The sequence below is a fragment of the Vidua chalybeata genome, chromosome Z (assembly GCF_026979565.1).
Source record: "Vidua chalybeata isolate OUT-0048 chromosome Z, bVidCha1 merged haplotype, whole genome shotgun sequence".
In the NCBI taxonomy this organism is placed as follows: domain Eukaryota; kingdom Metazoa; phylum Chordata; class Aves; order Passeriformes; family Viduidae; genus Vidua; species Vidua chalybeata.
This window is the reverse complement of record NC_071570.1, coordinates 39,220,492-39,246,915: the sequence shown is the minus strand read 5'-3', so window position 1 is coordinate 39,246,915 and position 26,424 is coordinate 39,220,492. Positions and strand designations below refer to the sequence as shown.

The window sequence follows — 26,424 nt, the reverse complement described above, 5'->3', positions numbered from 1 at the left end:
CCATCCATCCAACCATTCCGGGTCTCTCTGCAGAGCCATCCCACTTTCCAACAGATTGACACACGCTCTCAGCTTAGTGTCATCCACAAATTTACTAATGGAAGATTCAATACCCTCATCCATGTCATCAATAAAAATAATGAACAGAACTGGCGCCAGCACAGATCCCTGAGGGACACCCCTGGTGACTGTCCCCAGCTGGATGCAGCACCATTCACCACCACTCTCTGGGCCCAGCCATCCAGCCAGTTCCAAACCCAGTAAAGAGTGCTCCTGTCCAAGCCATGGGCTGCCAGCTTTTCCAGGAGTGTGTTGTGGGAGACAGTGTCAAAGGCCTTGCTGAAGTCCAGATAGACAACAATCACAGCCTTTCCTGCATCCACCAGGCGGGTCACTTGGTCATAAAAGGAGAGTAGGTTGGTGAAACATGACCTACTCCTCCTAAACCCCTGCTGGCTGGGTCTGATACCCTGGCCATCCTGTAGATGCTGCATGATGACACTCAGTATAAATTGCTCCATTATCTTGCCAGGTACTGAGGTCAGGCTGACTGTTTATAATTACCAGGATCCTCCTTCCCACCCTTTTTATGAATGGGTGTCACATTGGCCAGCTTCCAGTCATCTGTAACCTTGCCAGTGAGCCAGGACTGTTGGTAAATGATGGAGACTGGCTTCACAAACTCATCTGCCAGCTCCCTCATCACCCTGGGATGGATCCCATCTGATTTATGAATATCCAAGCATCTCAGAAGCTCTCTGACTGCCTCCTCTTGGATAATGGGGGGACCGTTCTGTTCCCTGGCACCATCAACCAACCTAAGAGAACAGTTGTCCTAGGGACAAGCTGTCTTCCCACTAAACAGTGAGGCAAAGAAGGCGTTAACCATATTAATAATAATCTGTACTAAATAATAATATTTTGTAATATTTTCTTGAGTAATTCAGATCATGCTTTCTGAAGTTAGTTCAGGTCACATGTCATAAAACAAACTCTACCTGCTTTCTGAATATAGATTTTGGCACATACTCTAAGCATATTCATGACTGGCTATCTTGAGAATAGATAAAAATTATTGACCACCGCTCATTTGACATCCTCTAAAATACAGTGAAATATAATAATAAAGCTAACTGTGCTTGTTTGCTGAGCATGCTTACTTGTTTGTGCCCTGACATGAGAAGATCCTATGGACATGGATGTTATTTCTCCTTTGTGTAAATCAGCTTCATTACACAGCTTGGGATGCCTCTCAGGACTCTAGAAAAACACCAGGGAAATAAGAATTCCTATTTTAAAAAATGTCTATGTTACTTTATATCAAACAGAACATTCAATCATTTAATGCATGCTAGGCTGAAGATTAGCAATTTTAATAGCTTCAGAGTAAAACTAGCCCAGATGATACAATTTCAGTCTCTAGAGGAAGTGATATTCTTATAATAGAATCAGTACATCTTTTTTTCTCTGAGAAGAATGACCTCTTTGTGTGGATCCTGGACTAGTATTTAAATCCACCGAAGAATTCAGATGTCAGGTACTGGTTTATTTCCAGTTCTAGCCCATAGTTCACAGAAAAGTAGTTTAAAACTCTCAGACACCACAAACTTAACCTCAGAGGACTTAAAAATTTCTATCACCTTCAGTTTTGCAGATAAATTTTCTTAGGCATGTCTGAATAAATGCTTGCGACTTCTGACAATGCTCAGTGCCTCAACTCATACCTTATAAATAAATCTTGGCCAGAAGGTGTAGCCCAAACCTATGGTTGCCAAGCTTTTTACCTGGCAGATAAGCATACAGTTTTCATCCTACTTCAATTTAAACCTGAATTTCAATTCTGTTTTCAATGATGCAGTCCTCAGCTCAGGAACCACTTTTTTGTCCTAGAGTCCTTCAGGACTTAAGCTGCCTTACAAGCATGCACAATATGCTTTAACATGGACACTCTCTAGAGTGTCCAATTTTTCCCTTGTACTTATTTATCACAGAATCACAGGATGGTTTGGGTTGAAAGAGACCTTAAAAATTATCTGGTTCCAACTTCTCTGCCATGGGAAGGGACACCTTTAATTAGACCAGGCTTATCAGAGCCCCATCCAGCTTGGCCTTGGATGGCCACCCTGTATGACCTCCAGGGATGGGCTTCCACAGCATTTCCAGGCAAATGTTTTACAGTGGTCTCACCACCCTCAAAGAGAAGAATTTCTTCCTAATATCGAACCTAAACCTACTGTCCTTCAGTTTGAAGTCATTTCCCGTTGTCCTGCCACTCTGTGCTCCTGTAAACAGTCTCTCTTGTAGGCTTCTATTTAGGTAGTTGACCTTTTTACATTTACAATGGAAGTTAATTAGAGCAGTAGGAACCATATTCTTTTATCTTATATTGTGGGTGTTCCACTTTACATGGAATAGATAGAAAAGCGTCTTTTTCAAATCAAAAACCAGAAGTGCATATTGGTAAGCATTAGTAATTAAAGAACCTATCTAGGGTGGTGAAGGTAAGAATGCCTATGCCTCCAGCAGCACATCCTTAGGTATTTTCTCCTCAAGAGACATTGGAACCATATTTACTCAAATCTTTAAAAGGAGGAGGACCTAAAAAGAACCAATATCTGAAAAAGTAATTGTACTCTTAAGTACACTGACCTTGATAAAAAGTCTCCCACCATGTGCAGATCCAACCAAAACTCTTTCAACCATGTTTTCCCCAAACACAAAATCAGAATTGCTGCTGTTTTGTACACTTCTTTCTTTGAGCAACTGACTTCTGTGGGAACAAAATAACATAAGAATGTGATTTAGAACTATTTAAAGCACTTTAAAGATTCACCACACCTAACATTAAAGAAAACAAAAAAAGTAATCACATAAGTAGTCAGACAAATTCTTTAAGAGAATCTGAGAATATTCTCTATGGAACATTTCACAAAAGGAACAGAGTATCACACTGCATTTCATTAAGATTATTGAGGATATTCCTTAGACCAAAGAACAAGCAGCAAAATAGCATGCCATTTCTCCTCAGAGAAGTGTCTTATTCCAGAAATGTTAATGAGTTACTTTTGTTTCCTGTTTCCTTTTGCTTCTCCAAAGGACTACCAACAATTAACAGCTATCCTTTCAAGTTCTCCAGTACTCTGCTGAATGATGTACACCCTGGTGCCTTACAGGCATTCCTTCATCATCCTCCTTACATCTTGGAAGTGCAGGAAAGCAATGTATTCACATACACACACAAATACTGAAAAAATTGTATACATATGATAGCAAATGGCTTAAGATGAGTTATAAGTAAAATAGGAGAGAAAAGTGTATCCATTTTTCAATTACCTGTTCTATAGATATACTTAAAATGAGAAGAGAACTCAATACTTGCAATCCTTTGGTACTGGCCAACTAGATTTTAGAGATTACATTGAAGAATATTCTATACAAGTAGAATTGTGATTTGACCTGCTAATTACATAGCCACTTTAAATTAACAGGTTTAATATTTTGTAAAAGTCACTAGAAAAGTCCTTGTAAAGTCCTTTATGTGGAAGTTGTTCCTGCTGCTGGTTTGGTGTTTTTTTTTTTTTATTTGTTTGTTTGTTTTACAAAGGGGTTACAGGTTATTTATGCTTTCTGTAGAGCTTAATCCTGCATGTCTTGCTGGCATAGGCAAAACAGTGCAAGTTCTTTTTACTTTCTGTTCCAGAAGGATGACTTGGCAGGAAGGCAGCCTGATACTGTGTCATAAACTGCATTCTTCAGCACCACTTACTTCCATTTCACAGTATTTATCACTCTTGGGAGGGCTTAACATATGTCATGTACAGGATATTCCTGTTAATTAGCTGGGTTTGTTGGCAGAACTTCAATGATTTCCTCTAAAATAGTTTCTCTGTTCACAACTACAGTGTGCTTCAAATCTCTTCAAGGATAAAGGGCTTACTGAGTACTACCTCTCTCAATCTTTTTTAATGAGAAAAATATTCCTTAGCATTCTCATGCTTGATGTGTTGCTAAGACTAGAAGCAAAACAGAGAAATCAGAAAATACTTGTCTTTTTAGCCTTTAAAGCTTCTATGCATGTTTTGGGCCATGAACAGGAAATCTGAAATGTGTTAATGAGTTTTTAATCCTTAAACACACTCCTCACTAAAATTCACTGGAATATGACCAGTTTCCATACTGAAATTTCAACTGCTACTTCTAGGCTGGTCCCTTAGCAGCTTAAGGACAGCACCCCAAAAGAGCTAAAAAAACCAAGAATTAGAGACTTATTTCTAAGAAAAAATGCAGGAAATTGTTTTGATTATATTCAGAATTTTTTTTTATTATATTCAGAAATTAAGAAAAATTAATCCATGCAATCAGTTCTCTTTTTAAGAGAAAGTTAATTGGAAATGCCAACATTAAAACGTTATTAAAACCTAACTAGCCTTATGTTGTTGTATGGAAAGAACAAAGTGTTCTTGCCAGGGATGCATTGTCAGGGATGCAAAGTGTTCTTGCCCCAGGGATGGCATTGTCATGGAGATACAAAATATAGTCACTGATATCAGGGAATGATCACTAACAAGGAACAATGGGAGGAGAAATACTGATAAAATATTCGAGTGTGATTATGAGAGGGGAATAGATTCTCAGAGTGTCTTCTCAGAGTGTCCAAAAAAGTCTGAGTAGCCTCCAGTTCCAGTACTGGCCTCAAACCCTTTCAGTTTTCTATGCAAATCCTTGTGCAAAGTTGAGTTGATGTGACTGCAAGCCTTTGTTTTCCCACTGTTGTATTTCTACCACTTATGACACAAGCTTTCCAAGCTTTTAATCAGAATCAACAAACTGGAAGTTTTTCCTTTTCAGTTCATTATTATAGTCAGCCCAGGAAATGAAAATCAGTGGTTTCATGGAACATGAACAGCTGCAGCAACTGGAGAGGGATAACAAGGTATTTTCACTCACCTCTCCACAGAATCATATAATGGATAGATGAAGATGTGGAAGAGGAGCAAAAGTGAGAGAGATGTCTGCAGGCAAAGCAATCTCTTATTTTATTTTATAAATAAATGTCAACAGTTATGCCTGGATTGGAAATTAAAAGTGAACCTAAAAAGTTGTTTTCTTAGCAATGAGGAGGTCTGGCTGCAATGTTCACTTACTGTTCAGCACGTATGCAGAGTTTAATAAAGTAATTTGTTTATTATTGATGAGAAAACAGCTATGCCAGAAAGATTTTACCAAAGTATTTTACAGCATCAGTCACTTAATATGGATCAGAAGAATGGCACTTATATCCTTCTGCAATCTCAGAAGAGCAGTTGGCACCTGGTAGTATTTACATTAGTTGTCAACCATCAAAGGAACCAACATTTACCATGATTATGATAGAACTAATATTGTGATATACAGAATTCATGAGGCACAAACACCCCAAGCAGGGTGTTTGTGGAAAAAAAAACAAAGGAAAGAAATACCATAAGTACCATTAAGTAACTTGTTGGCACTGAATCACTATGTTGCATTTCTCTACTTCACAGGAGAAAGTCACTCACCAATCTTTTCCTAGATATTGTGCAGCTGACAGAAGCTAAATAAATTTAAAGTACCAACAGCAGCTGATTTAGCTTTTCTAATGCATGCATTACCATCAGATTCTCCTAAAACCCCAGTGTGCTCTGTGGCTACATGTTGTCCTCAGAGGGCATCACAGCAGCATTAAATGAAATAGAAAAGGTTGGTACTTCCAAAATCACAGCAAGCATCTGCCCTGTAATGATGTTCTTTTTTGTTGATAAGGATTAAGAATCTTAAGTTTTTTGTGCATCTAAAAATCCCTTTCCTCCTCAGAACCCTGGCACTGTGCATCATAACCTTTATCTGTGGTCCATCTAACCCTGTAGAAGACCGGCACAGACTCCTTTGCAATTTACATATTCTATGCCCTCCTTGGGTAGGAGGGGAATTAGGTAATATTAGAAATCTATTATCTGTGGCCCTAGCAATTTTGAAAAATCATTCTCTTATCAAAAGTGATACCAGGTATACACCTGGAATCCTGATGTTCATAACTTCCAGGTAAATAAACCTCATCAACATCAGCTATCAGTATTAATACCACAAGACAACCACAGATCTAGAGTTCTCATGAGTCAGTCCCCAGAGAGAGGTAATAGCCTGCTTTTGCACCAGTATGACTTCTTCTCAGTGCTGGCCTTAAACCCTTTCTGTTTCCCAAGGAAAACCTTGTGTGAAGTTGAACACGACCAGAAGCCAGTGTTTTTCCAGCATTGTATTTCTGTCACTTTATGACACAAGTTTTCCAAGCTTTTAGTTAGAATCTGATTAATCTCCAAGAACAGGGCTCTTTCCATCACATACAATGTCAAGAGGATGGGTAAACTTCCTAGTCCAAGGATGTCAGCTTCCTCAGAGAAATTCGGAAGTTTGTGCTGCACAAAAAATGCTAGCATATCACAGTCACCACAGATAGTTTCTTGTGCCAGAAATTCTGTTTTGTGAATGAAAGTAGAGCATCAATTGCAGCATTCACCTGGTCTTACAAATCAATCCTGTATTTTTTTTCTTTATGCTTCTTGTGTCCAATATGCTGAAATATATTGGTAATTCCTCAAAAGAATGAAATTTCCTGAGTTTCTTGCACATTTTTTAAGAGCTGCAGCAGACATGGAGTCAAAAAAGAGATGGCAAACCCAAATAGTTTCTGGCTTGGTTGCTAGTGAGAAACCACCTGTCCCACAGAGATTACTTGCAGTTAGGAGTCCATTTTTTATGGCTTATGAAGCTCATGTCAGTAGACAAAAATCTTGGCACCACACACTAACAGCACTGAGCCCTGTGTGGGTGCAGATAGTATGGGCTTAGTACCATGTTAGACATAGCTGATGAAAGGGCATGCTATCAGCCAAGTGACAAGATGCTGTAGAAATATAATAAACAAAGTCTTACTGTGTTTTTTGAGAGGTGGAAAGACTCATGGTAACAGATGACCCCACTGCTGTTTTGGAATTTACTGAATTCTCAGTGGATGAATAAGAGCTGTCTTCAGATAGCTAGGAATAATAAAATCAAATGGATTAATTAATTAGATTAATTAATTAATCTGCTATTAACTGATCTGCTAGAATCCAGAGTCACTAAGGTATAAAGATACACAGATAGAGATATGGATAATAGATGTAGTAGTTGGCAGAACTTCTTCCAGCTGTCTATTGAACCAGTGTTCTCAATTAAAATAGTAAAATCTCACTTTCTAAATAAACAAAATCCAAAACACCCAAAGCTGATTTTCCCACAGAACCCTGATACCAGAGAGGTAAGACAGCCTGCAGAGAAGAGATAATTTTTCAAACACAGTCAGCATGAATTTAACATTTCACATCATGTCAGTGATGCAGCAATTCCACTGAAACTTACATAGGAACTTTCTGGAAAAGAATGCATTTTAATGCATGAGTAATTAATTGCTTAATTAATTAATTAATTAATTGCTTTAAAACAGCACTGGTTTGTTTGGTGTTTCGTTTTGATTGCTTTGGGTGGTTTTGTTTGGTTGTTTTTTTCCTTAATTTGAGCCCCAGTAAAATTATTTTTCATTTTACCTGAACACATGCTTCTTTCTTAGTCATTAGAGATACTACAGGAATTTCAGGACAGGTCAGAGCTTGTGGGGGCTGTAAAGTGGCAGGTCTAATGACATTCCACAACTGACTTGGTGACAAGGATCCTTGAAAAATACAAAGACAAAATATTTAAACATATACTTTTTCTTCACATCTAATTCATACCTGTATGTCTTGCCTCTTAACTGAAACTTTCAAAACATTTTAAAATAATATTTACTGTTGTTGCTTGCTTCATATTCTGAAAAAATTGTAATGGTTTCCAGAATACATGACTCTGAAGTGAAACCAATGTGTTATTTATCCTATCAGGATAAAAAAGTAATGTGTTACATACATAAACATTCTATTTGTACTTACAAAATATATTTGTATTTCTATATTTAATTATATCTTTATACTTAGATTTATCACTTTGTTTTAGATATGTCTTCTGGCATTTCAGATTTAATTCTGCATCCTCAGATCCCAAGAGTTTTCTTCATTGCCTTCTCCAGGAGCAGAGTATTCAGTTAGAAATGTGAAATTTCACTATGGAAGGTTATATTCAGTTCATTCAGGAAATAAGTAGTCAGACAGATGGTCAGACCAGAGTTCATAGGACATTTACACTGTCAAACAAATAAGTTATGAACTGCAAAAAGATACTGAGCCTGTCATTCAGTACGCAGAAGAGCTGTTCTTTTTTTGTCTTCCTTGTCTCTAAAGGATGTCTTTGTGGTGCTACGGTGAATAAATATTACAATGACATTTACCTTCTCTTGTACTTTTGATGATGTCAGGATTTCTTTGAAGAAGAGCTGAGGTCATGAATATGTTATTCTTCTTTACTACAGAAAAGGAATTTAAAATTAAATAATAAGTAAACCCAAATTTTAACCATTAATTAGTATTCCTGTATCCCCTCCCTCTTTTGGTAGTACCTGAGCAATATTCCAACATATCCTCTGAAAAAGATCTTCAAGATAACTATTACTGTCTCAGTTTTTACAGGTGGGCAGACTTTGGCACAAGAGAGCACCAGAGGTTTTCTGGCTATGTCACAGTCTTTTGGGTATTAATGAATGTTTTTAATGCAAAATCTTTCTTCATCTTTTAAAACTAGGTGTTCCTGTTTTGTAGAAACATTGAATGCTACCTGGTCAAGTTTTAAATCATTTTTAAGACGATTAAGTGAGGCCCAAATACATAGGAATAAATAAATTTACCCTGTCCTGCTCTGCTGAAAAGGCCTTCATAACTTGATGGCAGTGCTCTATTGATGCTTTCACCGTTTTAATAAAGATACCAAACGCCAGTGAGAAGATGATGGCAACCATGCTGTAGAAGCCTAGGAGGTAAGGGGGATAATTTGTATGCCACTGATATCCAAATAGCTGTGGAGCCAACCAAGGACTTGTGGTAGTTTCTCACTGTGAAAAAGTGCAGGGTGTGGCTGCAGAAGGGGCCATACAGAGGTAGGGCAGTGCTTTTCCAGGACAACCATAAGCACAACACTGCACAGCACAGAACAGCAGGAATAAGGCCAAAAAGTGGGCATGGACTGTAGGGGCATCAAGACCACCCAAGACTCCCAAGGGCTCTGACCCATTTCCAGAAAGAACGAACTGCACATGAGAACTGATTTGCATTAAAAGAGAGAAACTCATCTCTAGGGTGGGGAAGCCCTTCTATATAAAGGTACCCCATGAAGCCCAGATGTGTGCCCCAGGATCCTAGACCTGCCTTCAGCCGGACTGATGCTGATGCTGGAACCATCACCATGGTGATCTCTTTTTCTCTCTTTCTTGCTTTCCCTCTTCTCCTCTTTAATCCTCTTTAATTCTCTCTCTTCCCTTTCACCTTAACCCTTCATCCAAAACCCACCTCCATGTGCTTATAATAGGAGATCAGGACTTATACCAGTTTTCATGTCAAGTGTGTAATCTACCAGTAAAACTTTTTAAGCTTTTGCAGAACCTCTGACTTATGTCATTCCTTTCCACCATGACCACCCAAGATTTGTAAATCTTGGGTGCTGCCTTCCTCTTGAGGGTGTGATGCCACATGTGTACCATGTCCTGTAGAATGGCACAACTGATACACTACATACATTCACCACTTTTTCATTGCAAGAGTGTGTTTCGCTGCTATTAAAATGCTTAACATTGTTTAGAAATCCTCTGCACCAGTGTCTGCCAAGAACCTGTCTCTGGTAAGAGACGTAGGCTAGGACTTGAGACCACTCCATCCTTCCTGTTAGTGCTAAGAGTAAGGATATTCCCTGGATCCCTGGTTAGGTGGAAAACATGCTCCTCAGACAGAAAATTATATTCCTGTAGGACAATCACCTATTTGCAAGCAAACTATTCATGTAATTACTGTAATTTCATTTTGGTTTTTTAAGTATAATTTGTATCACACTCTGTAAATGCATGATTTTAAATTACTCAAAGATTCCACCCCTGCCCCAGAGGATTCCCGAAGTATAAAAAAAAACTTATCTTCAATTGAAATGCCAGTCCTCCTTATAAAACAATCCTTTCTCCCATCTAAATACCAGACTAGTCCAACACACTTCAGCTTTGTCTTGCAGGAAAAGAATTTCTGCACACATCTTTATTTTAGCTAATACTTGCTTTTCTGCGTAAATATTCATTTTCATTTACCTGTCTGGGAGGAAGGGAAAGTAGGAAGGATGTTAAATGAAGATGATCTCCCTCTTTGCTGTGTGAGAGCTGTATCTAAAAGAATAAGAGATTAAATTATTACTTGTTTGGAGAATAAAAAAGACCAGTTTTAGGGTTAGCCAGGCTGATGTCATACTTTCACTGACAGAACAAGTTATTATCTGCTACCCACCATCTTTCTGAAGCAGACTGTTAGGTTATGCCTGTGCTGCTGGCAGGATGTCTCTGATGCCAGGCAGTACAGCTTGGCTCAGGCATAGCTAACCCTCTCTGTATCAGCTCTGTCCTGGAGACTGCCAGGTAGAAAGGTTCAAAATACAGCCAGACAGTGACCTATCACTTAAACAGTGTGGGCAATCAAGAGGGAAAACACTCCAGCTTCCTTCTGCACTCTGGTTTATTTTTTGGTATAGGCATACCCTAAAATTTCTCATATATCTATCCCAGTTTAACTTTCAGAGTAAACCAAACTTAGCTGAAGTCCTCTTAGGTACATTCAGATGTGATAAAAAAAAAAAAAATAATACACCATACATATATTAATGCCTGAATTCACAAGTACCTTTCTGGTACCATCCATATATTAAATGAAGATTTTAAAAAACAGATCAGTCCTTCTGCACAGGAGCCTCAGTGATTCGTGTTCATTTCCATGGAAACAATACACAGTCCTTAATGAGGCTTCCCAGTCAGCTCATGGCAGGACGGCAGGAGGGGCCCTTCTGGGAACTGCTTTACATTTTAAAGGATTGCCCAGGGAACACTGATCTCTTCCAGAAGCCAGGGATATAATTCCTTTCCTGACTTCATCATCCCTTGACTGTGTGAGCAATTCAGGAACATTATATGAAATTTATAGATTTTTCATTACTTTATTTAGTATTATGTAAGTGTTGAAAAAATAATATATTTTTAATTAAAAACAGGTTTATTGGAAACTACTAGCAAGTATCAATGTTTAAGTTTTCATGACTTGCAGCATGCCTACAATGTAGAAACATTTCTTAGATGGGGGAATTCATTCTTTTCTTTGCAAGATAAGAATACAGAACTCCTATCAAAACATGACTGGAAGTAAAATGTCATACCAGTGTTAGACTGAGAGTCAGACTTCTGGAAAGTCAAAGATGATGATCTTGCACGTTTTCTGGAACAGCTAATGAAATCTAGAGACAAGAAAATACAATGTAATTAGCAGGAGACATCATCACCATGTTATGATACTGAATTAAAACCTGAACAAAATAAATTCCAGGAGGGACTTACAGAACAGCTTTAAGGCAGTATCTAAGAGCAAGAGGGCTTTGGAATCTAAGTCAACATCTGTAACAAAGCCCTGGGGAGTCTTTTTCTACTGAGTTCAGGGAACCTAAAGCAAGTATTTAGAATCATTTCATAGCCCGTGGGCTCAGAAAACATTAGGAATGAGAAACTACATTATAACATCACCCAAGCAAATAGAAGAAGGCAGTTAGTTCATACAGCTGATGAATACATTTGGTCAATTTTCAGGGCTTCTGGAGCTTGTCTTTCTGGTAAATATGAGAATAAGATGGAATAACTCTTGAGGGAAGACAGGGACATATATATTAGGACAGAGTAGGTGGCTCTACAGCCCACAAAATCTCAGTCTGGTAACTGGGATTTACCCCTGCTCATAGAAAAAGTGCAAACACTGTTTTCACAGGAAACAGGCAGACCTATGAATAAGCCAGTTATATTATACTGTTTCAGTGAGGTGGTCATTACCATTTTCAGCTTTGCAAACTGGGTCTTCTGCAGGCCGCTGGGAAAAAAAAAGCATGGAAAGGTCAAGGAAATAGACCAATAATTTTCTAGACAGAGACGCAAAGTATAACAGTCCAGCATATATGCATTAAGTCTTCCTTGTTCCTATGCTTCCTTGTTCTATTTTCAGACCATTTATTACAAGTGCTAACCAGGGCTAAAATTTTATACTACTGCTAGGATAATTCTCTATAGAATCTCTATTTCTCAACAGTTTTTATCAATAATGAAAATGGGGGAAAAAACGCTTTTTACCTTCAAAGAATGGTCCTTCTTTTCAAAAACAAATGTTGGCTGGGTAAGCACTGATTTCTCTGAAAAAAAAGATCATTTTTAATAACAATTTCATAATAGTATTTATAAATCAGAGCTTTGAAAATGCTGTGCAATAACAAACAGGAGTTTATCCTTTTGTTACAAAGTAAGAAATTAAAGAGATGTAGTGATATACAGTACAGTACAGTACATTAGGAAAAAAAATCTATAATCCCCAAATCTGAGTGTGAGTTTTGCCTAACTAGATGCCATGGGATTTGGCCTCATGTTTTTAATATTTCTCTTTAAAAAAAAAAAAAAAAAGAAGTGCTTTAACCTTTACAAGAAACATCTGCCATCCTTTAAGAACAAGGGTGAACTGCATCTTTGTGTAGTAGAAAAGAGCAAGGATATGAAATGTAAAATATCCCTAAAGGAAGGAAAACAAGAGAATGTGTTACACTTGGCCTTTCAGCTACATTCATACATTCTGCTTTTTAATCTTCAGGTAGGTGGATGTCTAGGGTCAGTTTTAATATGTGTGTATGGTAAATATGGAGCTCTATGGAGCAAATTCTAGTCTCAGCATACCTCTGCATCTCTTAGGCATAACTAGAAGTATCTTGGATCTACACTCTTTTTTTTCTATGAAATATTTTTCTGCATACATTTGCCTCACATCAGATTTTATGTTGATTTAGGGTTCACTACTTCTACATCTCATACAACTTGTTCAGGCTGTTTACTTTGTTAGGCTTGTGACCTTCACAGGTGGTGCAATTCTAATGGACTAAATTTGGTTGTCAGTGTAAAAGAAAAAGCTGTTTTCACCAGCACTACTGATTAATGACACATTTATTATATGAATTAAGGGCACAATTAATGGGCAAAAAAGAAGACACAAACTGATCTTTTTTTAAAGACCACCACATACAGGATTACACATCTGTCCTGTGCAGTAAATAGAAACAATCAGCTTCTGACTATGAACATATTTTAGCTGTGTACTTTAGATGACAAATGGAAAGCTAAATGCATGTATTTCTCTCCATGGCTGATAAGTGCAGAGTTCAGACTAGGGTGACTGCTGAGCTATTTGACTGGTCTCTGGCCAGAGAAATCTCACACTTGGTGCCTTGTTAACTGACATTTGACAGAATATTTATCACATACACACCATTTTTGTAACTCTCTTTTACTCTGTTACCTCTTCAACAAAAACATCCAAGTGAAAATATGTGGATAGATTTTTTATCTAGAACTGCACACCTATCTGTGAGCAAACAACTCGAGCTCCGGTATCAATTACTCAAAGGTTTAATAAAGCAAACATCAACCTATCATGGAGGAGTTAAGATTACTGCATCAAAAATGTATTCAACTATCAAGGAAAAAGTAAACACTGTTAAAATAAATGCTTAATGTATGTCAACAGGGGCAAGGAGCATGAAACTTTACTCAAACCCAGTGATATACAGAGAGAGGAGTAATAACTAGCACAGTTTTGCTGTTGTTAAAGTTAATTTTATATTTACTTGGGCATTGTATGTGTGCAAAGGACAGGATTTAACAAATTTAGCATGCTTTGCAATGAAAGCCTATTTCTTCCTTAATAGTAAAAGCAGAAAAAAATTCACATTGTTCCACTGAGAGAAAGATAACTCTCCATTATTGAAAGTTGAAGAAAAATTCCATAATCTAGTTGCAGCTAGGGAGTCAATGGCATGGCATGACATGAAGCAATTCCACTTCTATTCACTAGAGGGGAGTGGCACACATGAACAATAGTATTTCACTTAAATATGATTTTTTGAAGAGAACAGGCTTTTTTGCTGTCACCTTAAAAACAAACAAGCAAAACTGGCATTCTTATTGAATGAAGGAAAAATACAAAAAGTAAAGAGTAACTGTAGAAATCTTCATATTCTTCTCAGTAATCCTCAAGCTCAGAAGCTTGCACTATTTTTAAATGTACATTTTCTATTCCAAAGAATGGAATTAGCAAAGAGTGAACTGCTGTGAAGAAGGAATTGACTTTCTCTCACAGAGAGAAACTTTTCCTGAATCTGCAAGGCTGTAGAGCATTTGAAGGAATTAAGAAAGCCCACTACATTTGAAACAACAAGAAGATTCCAATAATATTTTAAAACCCAAAAGTTCCTGAAGAAAAAAAAAAAAAAGAGTAACTGCTTAATTACCAACATAAACTTGTGAAGCTACAGCATAATGGTACCCTTCAAAGATAAATATCCATATTTTAATATTGCAGTAAATATACTGCAAATATACTGCTTTTGAGCCAAAGAGCTGCCTGTAGATTAAGTCAGAGGTTGCTGAGGCTGCCACAGTTATTCATAGTTTTTACAGTTCTATAATGCTTCTACTCCAATCGAGAAAACCTTTTTGTAATTCCTGAAGCATACTCCACAAAACTCATCAGTAAGATCTTCACTCTTCAATCAGGCTGTTCATAACAGGGTTTTAAAAATATATTTGTATTAACTATATATGTATCCTAAGCATTAATTTCCATTTACATTTTCAACTTCTCAGATATTCAGGCACAACATATCTGCAGCTGATCTCCACAGAAAAAGACACACAGAACTTCTTGTGGATGTAGCACATGGCCATTGAGTTACCACAGTCATGTTGATGTGATAATTTTAACACTGATCAGTACCTCTGCATTTCTCCCCTTCATTCCCTGCACTAAGTCTGCCTCTGGCAGGGTGGCTGTACTGAAAGAGAAGTGCATCCAGCCACACAGTGCCAGACTCTGTCCCAGGAATAGGCAGCAGTAGCCGCCAAAGCCAGGCACAGGCAAATGCAGAGGAGCAGGAACAGCTGGGCTGGAGCCATTCTCCCTGATCATCACCACCAGGACACAGACAGACATGGGCTGGCTACTGCCTGGTTCAGACCGGGCCACTCCAGTCCTCGGCAGCTTGGCACTTGTGGATAAAAGAGGCTGTTGGAAAAGTTACCAGAAAATAATGCTAAATGAGCTGCCTCTGGCTGCAAGGACTGGAATAATCCACCAGCCTCAGCCAAGAGTCCAGACACAGAACCTGTCTGTCTGTGCATGAATAATCACCACAGATTGGGCTCTCTTTTCCTTGCTACAGTTCCCCTGAAGCTGTTGAAACAGAAATTTAATGTTTGCTGTATTCAAAGACCAAAATAGGCCCTTGCCTGGAAGATGCATTAGAAACATTTCTTTGTCTGAGATCTCACCTGGATGTTGTCCTGGCTCCAGCCTCCTGTCCTGCTCAGAAGCACTATCAAATATGTTCACACCTGAGCTACCTGACATGGAAAGCACCCAGGTTACAGGATAGAGACTGCATTCCATTTGAAAGAGCATTTTGGGCAAAAGTAAATGCTGTCTGATGCCTTAGGAGCACTAGCCAGAATAACATACAAGAAATAATGTAAAATTGCTTCTACTAGATTTGCTTGTATCCTAAAAGCCAGCATTGTCCATGAGATATAAGAGTCCCTCTGTCTTTGCTGTGACATTCCACTCTTCACTTCCACTGCTATTACCTTTTCTAAAGCTATTGAGACTTCACAAAATACATACATTAAAAAACAAGTGGGACCCTGATGATTTTGAAAATTTTAGAGTTGTTATTACTATTGTTCCATCCTACCCTAAACACAGATGAATGATCCTTAGCCTTTGAGGGCTAAGGACACAGTGGAGAGAATATAAGCACATATCTAATTTTCAGGCAGTCCTATGCCTGAAATAATGCCAAAAGTGGTGACAGTACTGTTTCTCTATTCCTCTCAAAGAGATGCAAAAAAACACCCTCAAATCTTTCAGAAGTAAGATAGGACTTGTGATCTCAATAGAAGTTTTTTATTTCTGATGTTGAAACAGTCAGTTAATTTTTACATTTTCAAGTATAAAAAATTAAATCTGTTGCATCTTCATCATTAACAAACTGGCCAGAAGACTGAAAATGCTTTAATTCATATCCATAGCAAAAACCATTTTTTAAAGTAAAGATGGAGCAGTTGCTTGGCAACTTGGCTGAGCCCAGAAGTGGCAGCACCTCTGGGATAATGAATTTAAGAAGGGCAAAAAAGTATAGCACAAGGACAATTACAGCTGTGAGAGGAGAGAGAATGTGAGAGAGGAACAGCTCTGCAGACGCCAAGGTCAGTGAAGGAGGAGAGAGAGAACATGAATGGTGAGGCAGCTGTGCTCCTGCAGCACAGGGAGGTGCAGGGGCGAGCAGAGATCCACCTGCAGCCCCTGGAGGAGTCCACACCAGAGCAGGTGGATGTGCCTGAAGGAGGCTGTGACCCTATGGGAAGCCCGTGCTGGAGCAGGCTCCTGGCAGGGCCTGTGGCCTATGGAGAGATCAGCCCACACTGGAGCAGTGTTCCTTGGCAGGACCTGTGACCCCACTGGGACCCACATTGGATGAATTCATGGAGAACAACAGCCTGTGGAAGGAACTCAAGTCACAGAAGTTCATGGACTGTCTCCTGTGGGAATGACCCTGTGCTGGAGCAGGGGAAGAGAGTGAGGAGTCCTTCCCGTGAGGAGTAAGAAGTGGCAGAGGCAACATGTGATGGAGCTGACCATAGCCCCCATTCCCCATGCACCTGCCCTGTGAGAGGAGGTAGAGAAAGGACGGAGTGAAGTTAAGGCTGTGAAGGGTGGGAAGACTCATTTTTTAAGAATTGTGTTTAGTGCTCACTACCGTATTCTAATTCTAATTTGACTGGTATTAAACTAACTGATTTCCCCTCTTTTTCCTGTGATAATAATTGCTGAGTGTTCATTCCCTGTCCCTATCTCAACCCATGAGCCTTCCATAATTTTCCCTCCACAGCTGAGGAGGGAAGTGAAAGAGTGGTTTTGGTAGACACCTCGCATCCAGCCAGGGTCAACATACCACAACATTAAATAAATAAAACAAACAAAAAGGAAAAAAGTGGCACAAACCAAAACCAAATAGAAACTGCCTTCTTAATCAGGAAAAAAAAAATCTCAAATAGAATATGATATTTGAAAATTGTATAATGGCCAGATAATGTCACTAACTTACAAAACCTTTAACTGCATCCAACTTTACCACATCCTAGTAAGCACTGCACAATACACAAAGGCTACATGAAAATTTATAATCAGCTTATAATTTTATCCTATCAAATGATAAGGCTATGACATTGAATTATCAAGTTTATGTGCTCTGATATGCTATAGCATATTTTGGAAGCTTTGCATGTTATTGCTATAATTCGCAAAAGCAGAAGCAGAGACACTGTTTTGATGTTACAGCTTAGATTGCTGGTTCCTACAGAACTCTAACCAAACAAAGTTAATCAATAATAACAAATTCTTGCACATAAGACTGCCATTTTGATTGTGTCACATCTAAACTAGCTCAATGAAAACATATAAATTGGGAAGATGTTGAGAAGAAAAGTAGATTTAATGTCATTTCAGTTGCTACATCCCCAGAAGTAGTTTTATATCACTAAAATAGTAAGAAAAAAAACCCACACTGAAAAACTTTGACTCTGTCACTAATGAATATGTGCTATGTACAGCTATTACTTGAGAAAACACTAAGACAAAATTTTGTGGCAATATACATGAAGGAAAAGAAAGCAACAATGGGCTAGCATTTAAGTGGGAGATATGGATTGAGAAATTTACATTGATAAAATTAATAAAAGAAATTAATAAAAGAAATTATTTTCATTATGCTAGCTGATGGTCTGTACATTAGTGACTTCAAGGAGCATCAGAGTTAACCTATATAATAATATGACCAATTTTTATTCAATATACTGCAAAAACGTAGAAAACTATTAATACTTTAGACAGCAAAACTGCAACAGGCAGAAGAAAAATACTGTGAAAACAAGAAACAAGATAAAACAACAAAATATTTTGCTCTCTAACCTTGGGCTCATGCCTAAATATTTTTTCTGGCTTTTGATACAAAAGACATCTGTCAGTATTTCCAGTGATGGACCATTTTCATCTAAAATTAGGTGGAAGTTAACAAAAACCCTTTTGGCTTCTGTCAAGGAGAAATCAAGAACAGGATTTGCCAAACCTGCAACAGAACCATGGTTTCTGGTTTAAAAATACTCATGGAAGTTCACAACATTAAACAGAGCCAGTTCACAGCCAAGAGAAAGCGCCACAATGTTGCCAGCCAACATCTTGAGTCCCTCCGTGGCCTCCCTACATAAGCCAGGCTTTCCTCTGCCAGAATTTAAGACAGATGACATGAGGCAAAATGGGGGTGTCCTAGAACTGTACTTCATGCAACCAACTTAATAAAACAGATCAACGTAAAAGAAGTATGGGAAAGGGCTTATGAAATTTCCCATTGCTGGCCCTGAGTAACAGGTATGTTCCCAGAAGCGCTGGGCAGGTGAGCATTCTGATGGAATTCACACACATACCTGCTTAGCACCCTTGAAAAAACAGGTCACTGAGTAAAGCTCTAAATGTGGATCTGGAAACCTACTTTCAGATTCTCATCTATTCATCTTCATACTTTTGATTCTGCTTATGAAGCATATTTAATACTTTCTAAGACAACTGTCTTAAAAAATAAGATCAGTTTTAATACCGTGACTGGGGATTTTCCAAGCAAACTTACATATTTTTTTATTGCTAGAGACATTTTAATACAAGATTGATTACTTCAATTTGCATCTATATCTATTATATGTAGATAATGGGTTTTATTTAATCCATAAACATTCCAAACAAAATGAGAAAATAAAAGAAGATCATAAATCATATGAAATTCTAATCAGAAGAGTTTCCCATACACAAAGGTATCAGCAATCCATGTTGCTGTATAGTAGCAGCTTCAGTATCTTAGTCATAGGTCCAGACCTGAATGCTATTGGAATTTTTTATTTTATAATACTCTTGTGAATGTCAGTGAATCAATAAATTTGCAACAATTCATCATGAATCCTGATTTTCCAGATATGTTCAATAGAAATCATTCTAAATACTGAAAAAATATTTTGAGTATTGTTAAAATAAAATACTTCAAAACTACTGACATGAAATCCTTGACAAAGTTTTTTATTTTTTTGAAAAAAAAAAAAGGAACCACCCATTGTTGTGAATTTTATTTCTAGAGAACTTAAATATATATCACTGATATTTGGCCACTGGCTGCACTTGCTGCAGGAGCAACTGTACTTCAGTGGCCCATGAAGAGACTGCTGGACACAGCACTGTGCTCTGTTCAAACACCCTGTACTAAATGTGAAGTGCACATTGCTTATCTTGGGTTCACAGCATCCTGTAAGTACAGTTTGGGGAACCAATAAATAACTTCACACCTCCCTATTTGGATTAGCAGAGACTGCATCATCAAAGAAGAGAGTTTCTGTTTCATTGCACTCAGAAAGAATAAAGTTTATCTAATTGACAATTTGCGAAATAAAACTTCTGAAGGAATTTTTCCTAGGACAGCTTTACTACATTTTTGGGACTCCAATATTGCACACTCTTTATTATGCAAATATGTTCATAACCCACATAAATAATTTCCCTGTCATCAGTGGCACCAGTTATGAGAGCAAGGATTCTTCATGAGGGCACAGTCCTGCATAATCAGACTCTTAATATTTTAAGAAATGTTCATCCTCTCCTAAGTCGCTCTTCTCAATGTTACAGATTCTAAGCACAGATAGGGATTAAGGTGGAAAGGGTTCTTCTATCAAAAAAATTCCATCTAATACTCCTAGCTCCCACTGTGGTTTATTGCATGCCATGTGAGAGATGAGATTTAAAATTTAAAATACTTCTCTTCATCCATGGAAACTCAGGTGACAGCCAGTGGAAGTGTTTATAGATACAGCATATGTTACACCCACTCACCTCTGTAGAGCACATTTCTCGTCTTTATATGGGTATAACATAAACAGGCATTAAAATAGCAGTAAAAATTACTCTATCTCAGCAACACTGTAACATAATTTCTGAGAGAAATATAACCCAGTTGGCTTTATTTCAAAAGTAAGAGTGAAGAAAGTATTTTTGAGAGTCTCATCACTGGAGTGTAATTTTAGCAGTGCTTCTAGACTAGAAGTAACTGTGTCAGTGGACCAGCAGCACTGTACCAAAAGGCGTAACCAAGAATTATTTTAGAAACACTGAAACATCCCACTGCTCAGAATTTTTAATCTATTGTAAAAGCCAATGAAATACCCAGTGCAAGGGTAATCAGGTGTTACCCTCTTCAGGGCATTGTACTAAATTTAAATTTCATAAATCCCTATGAGATAACACAGAAGTAACCCTCAGGGAGTTTGTGCAAAAAAATTGAACTGTACAGGTAATAAGGTCATGATCCAACAACACTCACACATCCTTAAATTTCAGTGAGTAGACTGGACTGTGTGCTCAATATTAAGCACAAAAAGGCTGGTCAACTGATAAATTAGCCCAACCTCTCTAAAATGTATCAGTCATAACATCAGGCTTAGCCCTTGAAAATCCTCTTGGTAATTTAGGTTCATTCATCAACCCCTGTAGTAAAAAATGGTTTGGTGGCATCATCTGCAAAAAGTCCTTAATATTAGCCCTTGTTTTCGTTATGCATCCTCATCAGTTTTTAATGATATTGATAAATCACTCACAATTCATGGCTCTCCTCACTAACTAAATAAGGAATTTTACTCTCCACCTCTATAGTCAGGCATCAGTCTGAGAAGCTAGAGCAGGACAGTTTTGCTCTCAAGGTGCAGGGCACATCAGGGCATGGATATCCAGGAAAACGACTGTTGCTTCCAGGTAGGGCCAGGAATGCAAGTGCTATTCCCACCCATCGTCAGGCCCAGCATTTAGGAAAGCTGCAGAAAGCTCAAATGGCGGGGGAGTTAACACTGTAAGAAACATAGAGAGGCCACATACACTCATCTGGTAGTGTCCTTTCCTCGAGTAAAATACGAATTGGAGATTTCTGACAGATTACCAGTAAAAACAATGTAATAAAAAAGCACAGCCAGCCAAGCTCTTATTCTGCATTACACACAGCACTGTTACCAACCAGGTACATCCTTTGTGTTTATCCCTTTCCCACAAAAAACCCGGGAGAACACAAGAGACATGCCAAAGACAATTGCTAACAAAACCCACCTGTAAAGCATTCCTCCTTGGGATCTAACGTGCTGCCGCGGGAGCCTTGGCAGGGCCTGGGCATGGTCTGTTCTTGCAGGTGAGTGGCTTGGTGCAGAGCCTAGGGACCACCGGGCCAGCCTCTTCTTTTGGGGAGGTCGGGCGCCTTCGCACTCTGCCGGGGTCTGTCACAGCCAGCACAGGAGCATCGTGTGCCTGCACATAAAGCATTCCCTTTGCAAGCAGGAATTGGCTCGTTTCTCGTTATGAGGTCAGCATAAGTACCCTTTTATATACATCTCTCTCTATACATACGTAATCGTATGTGTTATATACGCCGGAGCTGGCTCTGGAAACCTGCCACCCTTCGAGCCGGTCAGCGGGGCCTCGGGACTCGCGGTCGGGGGGGGTGGAGCTTCCCGGAGCGAGGCAAGGATGAAGCGGCGCCGGCGGCCGGCGGGGACAGCTCGGGGAAGGGGCCCGGAGCCAGCTCCTCGCCTGCGGGGCGGGCCATGGGAGGGGACTCGGAAAGCCGGGCACGGGAACGTCGGGAGGGAGAGAGGGCGGGCTGGGGAGCTGCGCGAGTGGCGCTTCTCGGGAGCTGCGGTGGGTGTGGGGGCTCGGTCACGGGTGAGCTCCCGCGAGTACTGTGCCTGCTGTGGGGCTTTTTTGGGGTTTTTTTTGGTTTTTTTTTGTTGTTTTTTTTTTTGTTGTTGTTTTGTTTTGGTTTGGTGTTTTGTTTTTTTTTTGTTTGTTTGTTTTTTTGTTTTGTTTTTTCTTTTTTTTTTGTTTGTTTTGTTTTGTTTTGTTTTGTTTTGTTTTGTTTTCAAAAAGAAGATGAAATAGCAAGCAAGGTAGCCGGACACCGCGATTGTTCCCAGGCTGACGTGAACCAAGTGCAGCGTCAGCACAAATAGGTGCTGCGGTCCCTTCATCCAGACGCGCTGTGCTGCAAGTTCTGAAGCCTTGCCCGTGCGTCCTGCTGCTCTCTTAAATAGCAACAGCCCCAAATTCTTGAAGTGGGAGCGATTTCAAGCCATTATGTCTTGCAGGCCTGGTGTCAAACTGCCTGTAATCATAACAGTTCAAGACAAAAAGGCAGGAATTCAGTGCAAGTTAATCAGAATCATGTCTAGTCTAATCTAGTGTCTTTGCACAGCCAATAACAGATGTTCTACAGAAAAAAAAAGATGCAAATTCAAGAGCAAGTCCAAGATGCTCTGTGATTTTCCCTCATTAGAGACTCAGTGTGTGTTGGCATAACTTCTAAAGTGTGCCATTTAACCCTTCTGCGGTAGAATCAGAGAAACTTTTAGACTGGAAAAAATCTCTAAGATAAAAGTCCAGCCTTAACCCAGCATTGCCAAGTACCTCATTAAACCATGTCCCCAAGTACCACATCTACACATTTTTTTAATACCTTCAGGGATGATGACTCTACCACTTCCTTTTGCAGCCTGTTCCAGTAGCTGACAACCCTTTTGGTGAAGGAAATTTTCCTAATACATGATCTAAATCTCTCCTGGAGCAACTTGAGGCCATTTCCTCTTGTCCCATTGCTTGTTGTCTGGAAGAAAAGGCTGAGCTCCACCTGGCTACAATCTCTTTCTCTGGACATGCTCCAGCACCTCACTGTCCTGTAGTGAGAGTCCCAAAACTGAACATAGCACTTGGGGTGCAGAAACCTGAGCCTTAACTGTTAGAACTTGGTATTTTTGTGACCTCCAGTTGTATGTGCAACTTCTGTATAAACCTTAGTAAGTCCTTGATTTGTGGTGTGCACTTCATTGTCACATTCCACAGCAGTCACAGTTTGTAATTTTTGTTTTGCAAGTTTTCAGTTTAAGTTGAATACTGCCTAGTTACTATTATGTCCAACAGTCCTATTCTAGCTTCTGAATAACATTTCATTGTTTTATACTTTTGTCATGTATTCTAGTTATCTTCTGAGATACACTGTTCAAAATTTTTCAGTCATTATTTCTTTTGAATTCACAAACACCCTGCTCCAGACACACAGACACTGCCCATAGGCAGTTGCAGAAAAGGTAATGGCACAGAGCTATGTCTAGTTTGTCCAGTGAAACCAGCTTCACTGTCTGACAACAGATATAGATATTTGAAATTAACGCCTTTAACTCCCTGTAACAGACTTTATAGAGTTATGTGGGATCAACAGATATCCATAAGGACAACTGCTGGAGAAGGAGAAAGTATTCTGTGGAAACATCACATTATCTTGTCCTGTTGTCAGCCTCAGCATCCATTGCTAGCCACTGCTCAAGAAAGGATTCTGTGGTGCCACTCAGCATCACCATTCTTATATTCTTTCTTAATACTATATTCATTTTTCTTGTCAAACTCCTGTAAATAATAAAATCTTTAATACACTGTGACAGCCAAGTCGGTACAGTGTGAGTCATCTGAAATTGGCAACTAAAAGTAAAAGGAAAGGTGAAATAATTCAGAAATCATAAAGCACACATATTTATTTTTTGACATTTCAACTACGAATATGGAAATTAACCATAGGTTAACCAAAGGTTAGCTTCTCCGTAAGTAGTTTTTAATCACATCATTATGAAATTAACTTTGTATTAAGAGAAAGAAAAGTAAAAAGCAGAGTAGTTATCTGGGTCTACTCTTGGCTAGGCCACAATATAAATTCCTTATTAGTTCAAGCTCAAAATGGTGCAATGTTCTTTAACAGACAAACTATGAATCCCAGATCAAAGTAATTATAATTTAATTATTAGTCCAACACTTTTGTGAACACTCAATTGAAATAAATAAAACCAAGTGTTTGCAACTAGTGTTCAGACAAAATCATGAAGATGCCTGCATATGTCCTGCTGTCATTTACATCTCTGGCACTCTTCTCTGCAGTCCTGTTTCTATCAACAGAACTTCCAAGGACAACACAGGTTCTGGGAATGCCAACATGATGCACTCACATTACTCCTACTTATCCAAAGGTAACATTTGAGAATTCCTTATTTAACATGAATAAACTAAGCACAATACATTCATTTTAATTTACAGATACATTAATCACTCAACCACTTATTCTCTACTTATTAAAATTTTAGGGAGTGTACTTCATACCAAACATGGTAACAGAGCTATTGAGGTTTAACCCCAGCAAGCAGTCAAGCCCCAAGCAGCCACTCGCTCTGTCCCCCATTTCCCAGGATCAGGGAGAGAATTGGAAGGGTAGAAGCTGGAAAACTCGTGGGTTCAGATAAACAGAATATAAGAGGGGAAGCAAAAGCAAAGGAAAACAAGGAATTAAGTCACCGTTTCCCATGGTTCCGTCATCTCCAGAGGAGCAGGGTCCTATCAAATGTCAAATGACTTGGGAAGACAAACGCCATCAATTCACATGTTCCTCTCTCCTTCTTCTTCCCTCCACTTTATATCCTGAGCATGATGTCACATGGCCTGGAATATCCCTTTGGTCAGTTTGGGTCACCTGTTCTGGCTTTGCCTCCTCCTGACTTCCCTACCCTCCCAGCTTCCCTGCCAGCATCGCAGTTCAAAAGCAGAAAAGACCTTGGCTCTGTGTAAGCTCTGCTCAGCAATAACAAAAACATCTCTGTAGTATCAGCCCCTTGTTCAGAAGAAATCCAAAATATAGCCCTGTATTAGCCACTGTGAAGAAAATTAGCTGTACCCCAGCTGAAACCAGCACAAGTGCATTCACCTCCTGCATCTAGAACATTGACAAGTACATTGAGCAGAGCTGACTCTAGACTGGATCTCTGAGGAACACACTCCTAAATGGTCACGAGTCAGTGTAGTCCCATTTGAGCCCTGCCATCCAACCTGTTCTTCACCCAGCACATCATGAGTCTGCTCATCCCACTGCTGAACAACTTTCCCAGGAGGATGCTATGAAGGACAAAAATCAAAAGCCTTACTAAAACCCAGGAAAATGTCCACTCCTTTCCCTTCACCCACTACACCAGTGACCTTCTTGTAGAAAGATACCAGATCAGGTGAACATAAATTTCTCTCAGTGAACTCATCTTGCCTGTGTCTGATTGTTATATTGTTCTTTAAATGCCTTTCTTCACACTCTTTACCCCTTTTTTTTGATGGCATGTCCATCTAAGCAGACACAACCTGTATTCACCCCCAGCACAACCTCTGAATGTGCAGGGCAGGAGAGCAGGGCTACTGTAACACCACACGAATGCACACGTAGTCCTCCCAGAGTCGGGCTGTTCCCAATGGATTTCTCCACTCTCAGCAGAACCAAACAGTCCAACTGCTAGTTTTTTAACATTGTGTTTTCCCTTATTAAAGCATTTATTCTTCAAATAAGCCTGAATCACAAAGCCAGCTAGACAACCCACTCCTAAATCATTATGCCATCCATAGACTGTTGATGTAAGTGTAGAACAGCTGCAGGTTTCCAATCTTTAGAAAACCGACGCATATTCACTGGTAATTTCCCCAAAGACAGCTACTTTTTGAGCAACACCAGCCAATTTTTTGACTCATTCTACATGAGCTCTATATTGTAGAATATACAAATTTTTCATCAGGACTTGATGCAGTACTAAATCAAAAGACTAGCAAAACTTTATCTGAAAATAAGGGCAGTTTCATTAATCCAAACACACATGCATGGAACAACTTTTACTCCAGAGCCTAATTTTATGATTAAATTTGGACCATTATTTTAAACCACTCATAGTAGTTAGCAAGACAATAATACTTCATTTATCCAACACTTTGGAGTACATCATGCATGAGTATTCAACAAGTCATTCAACACAGTAAAAACCAAGCAAAATACTTCTGACATTTCTCGATTTCAGACAGGAATCAAGAAAAGAATTGTCAACAAATGCTGTAAGAGATGTTAAGGCCTCCAGGAAAACACATTCCTGTTTTTTGTATCTAAATCCCTGTTTTCTTAAATTGCACCTTTCTAATTTCAGGCTCTCAAGTA

General features: G+C 38.9%; 1 protein-coding gene across 1 annotated transcript in view; it reads right to left on the bottom strand.

Annotated features, from left to right (window-relative positions):
• Positions 1-21,549, bottom strand: part of RANBP3L (RAN binding protein 3 like) — a 33,382-nt gene extending 11,833 nt beyond the window's left edge. Inside the window, exons 1-12 of the mRNA XM_053932516.1 lie at positions 21,486-21,549; positions 18,270-18,426; positions 16,725-16,798; positions 12,338-12,396; positions 12,044-12,080; positions 11,383-11,460; positions 10,274-10,348; positions 8,381-8,455; positions 7,605-7,729; positions 6,952-7,055; positions 2,686-2,770; positions 1,161-1,260 (exon numbers count right to left, since the gene is read on the bottom strand). Coding sequence (XP_053788491.1) covers positions 1,161-1,260; positions 2,686-2,770; positions 6,952-7,055; positions 7,605-7,729; positions 8,381-8,455; positions 10,274-10,348; positions 11,383-11,460; positions 12,044-12,080; positions 12,338-12,396; positions 16,725-16,798; positions 18,270-18,426; positions 21,486-21,549 — 1,033 coding nt within the window. The remainder of the gene's footprint in view (positions 1-1,160; positions 1,261-2,685; positions 2,771-6,951; positions 7,056-7,604; positions 7,730-8,380; positions 8,456-10,273; positions 10,349-11,382; positions 11,461-12,043; positions 12,081-12,337; positions 12,397-16,724; positions 16,799-18,269; positions 18,427-21,485) is intronic.
• Between the last annotated feature and the right edge of the window lie 4,875 nt (positions 21,550-26,424).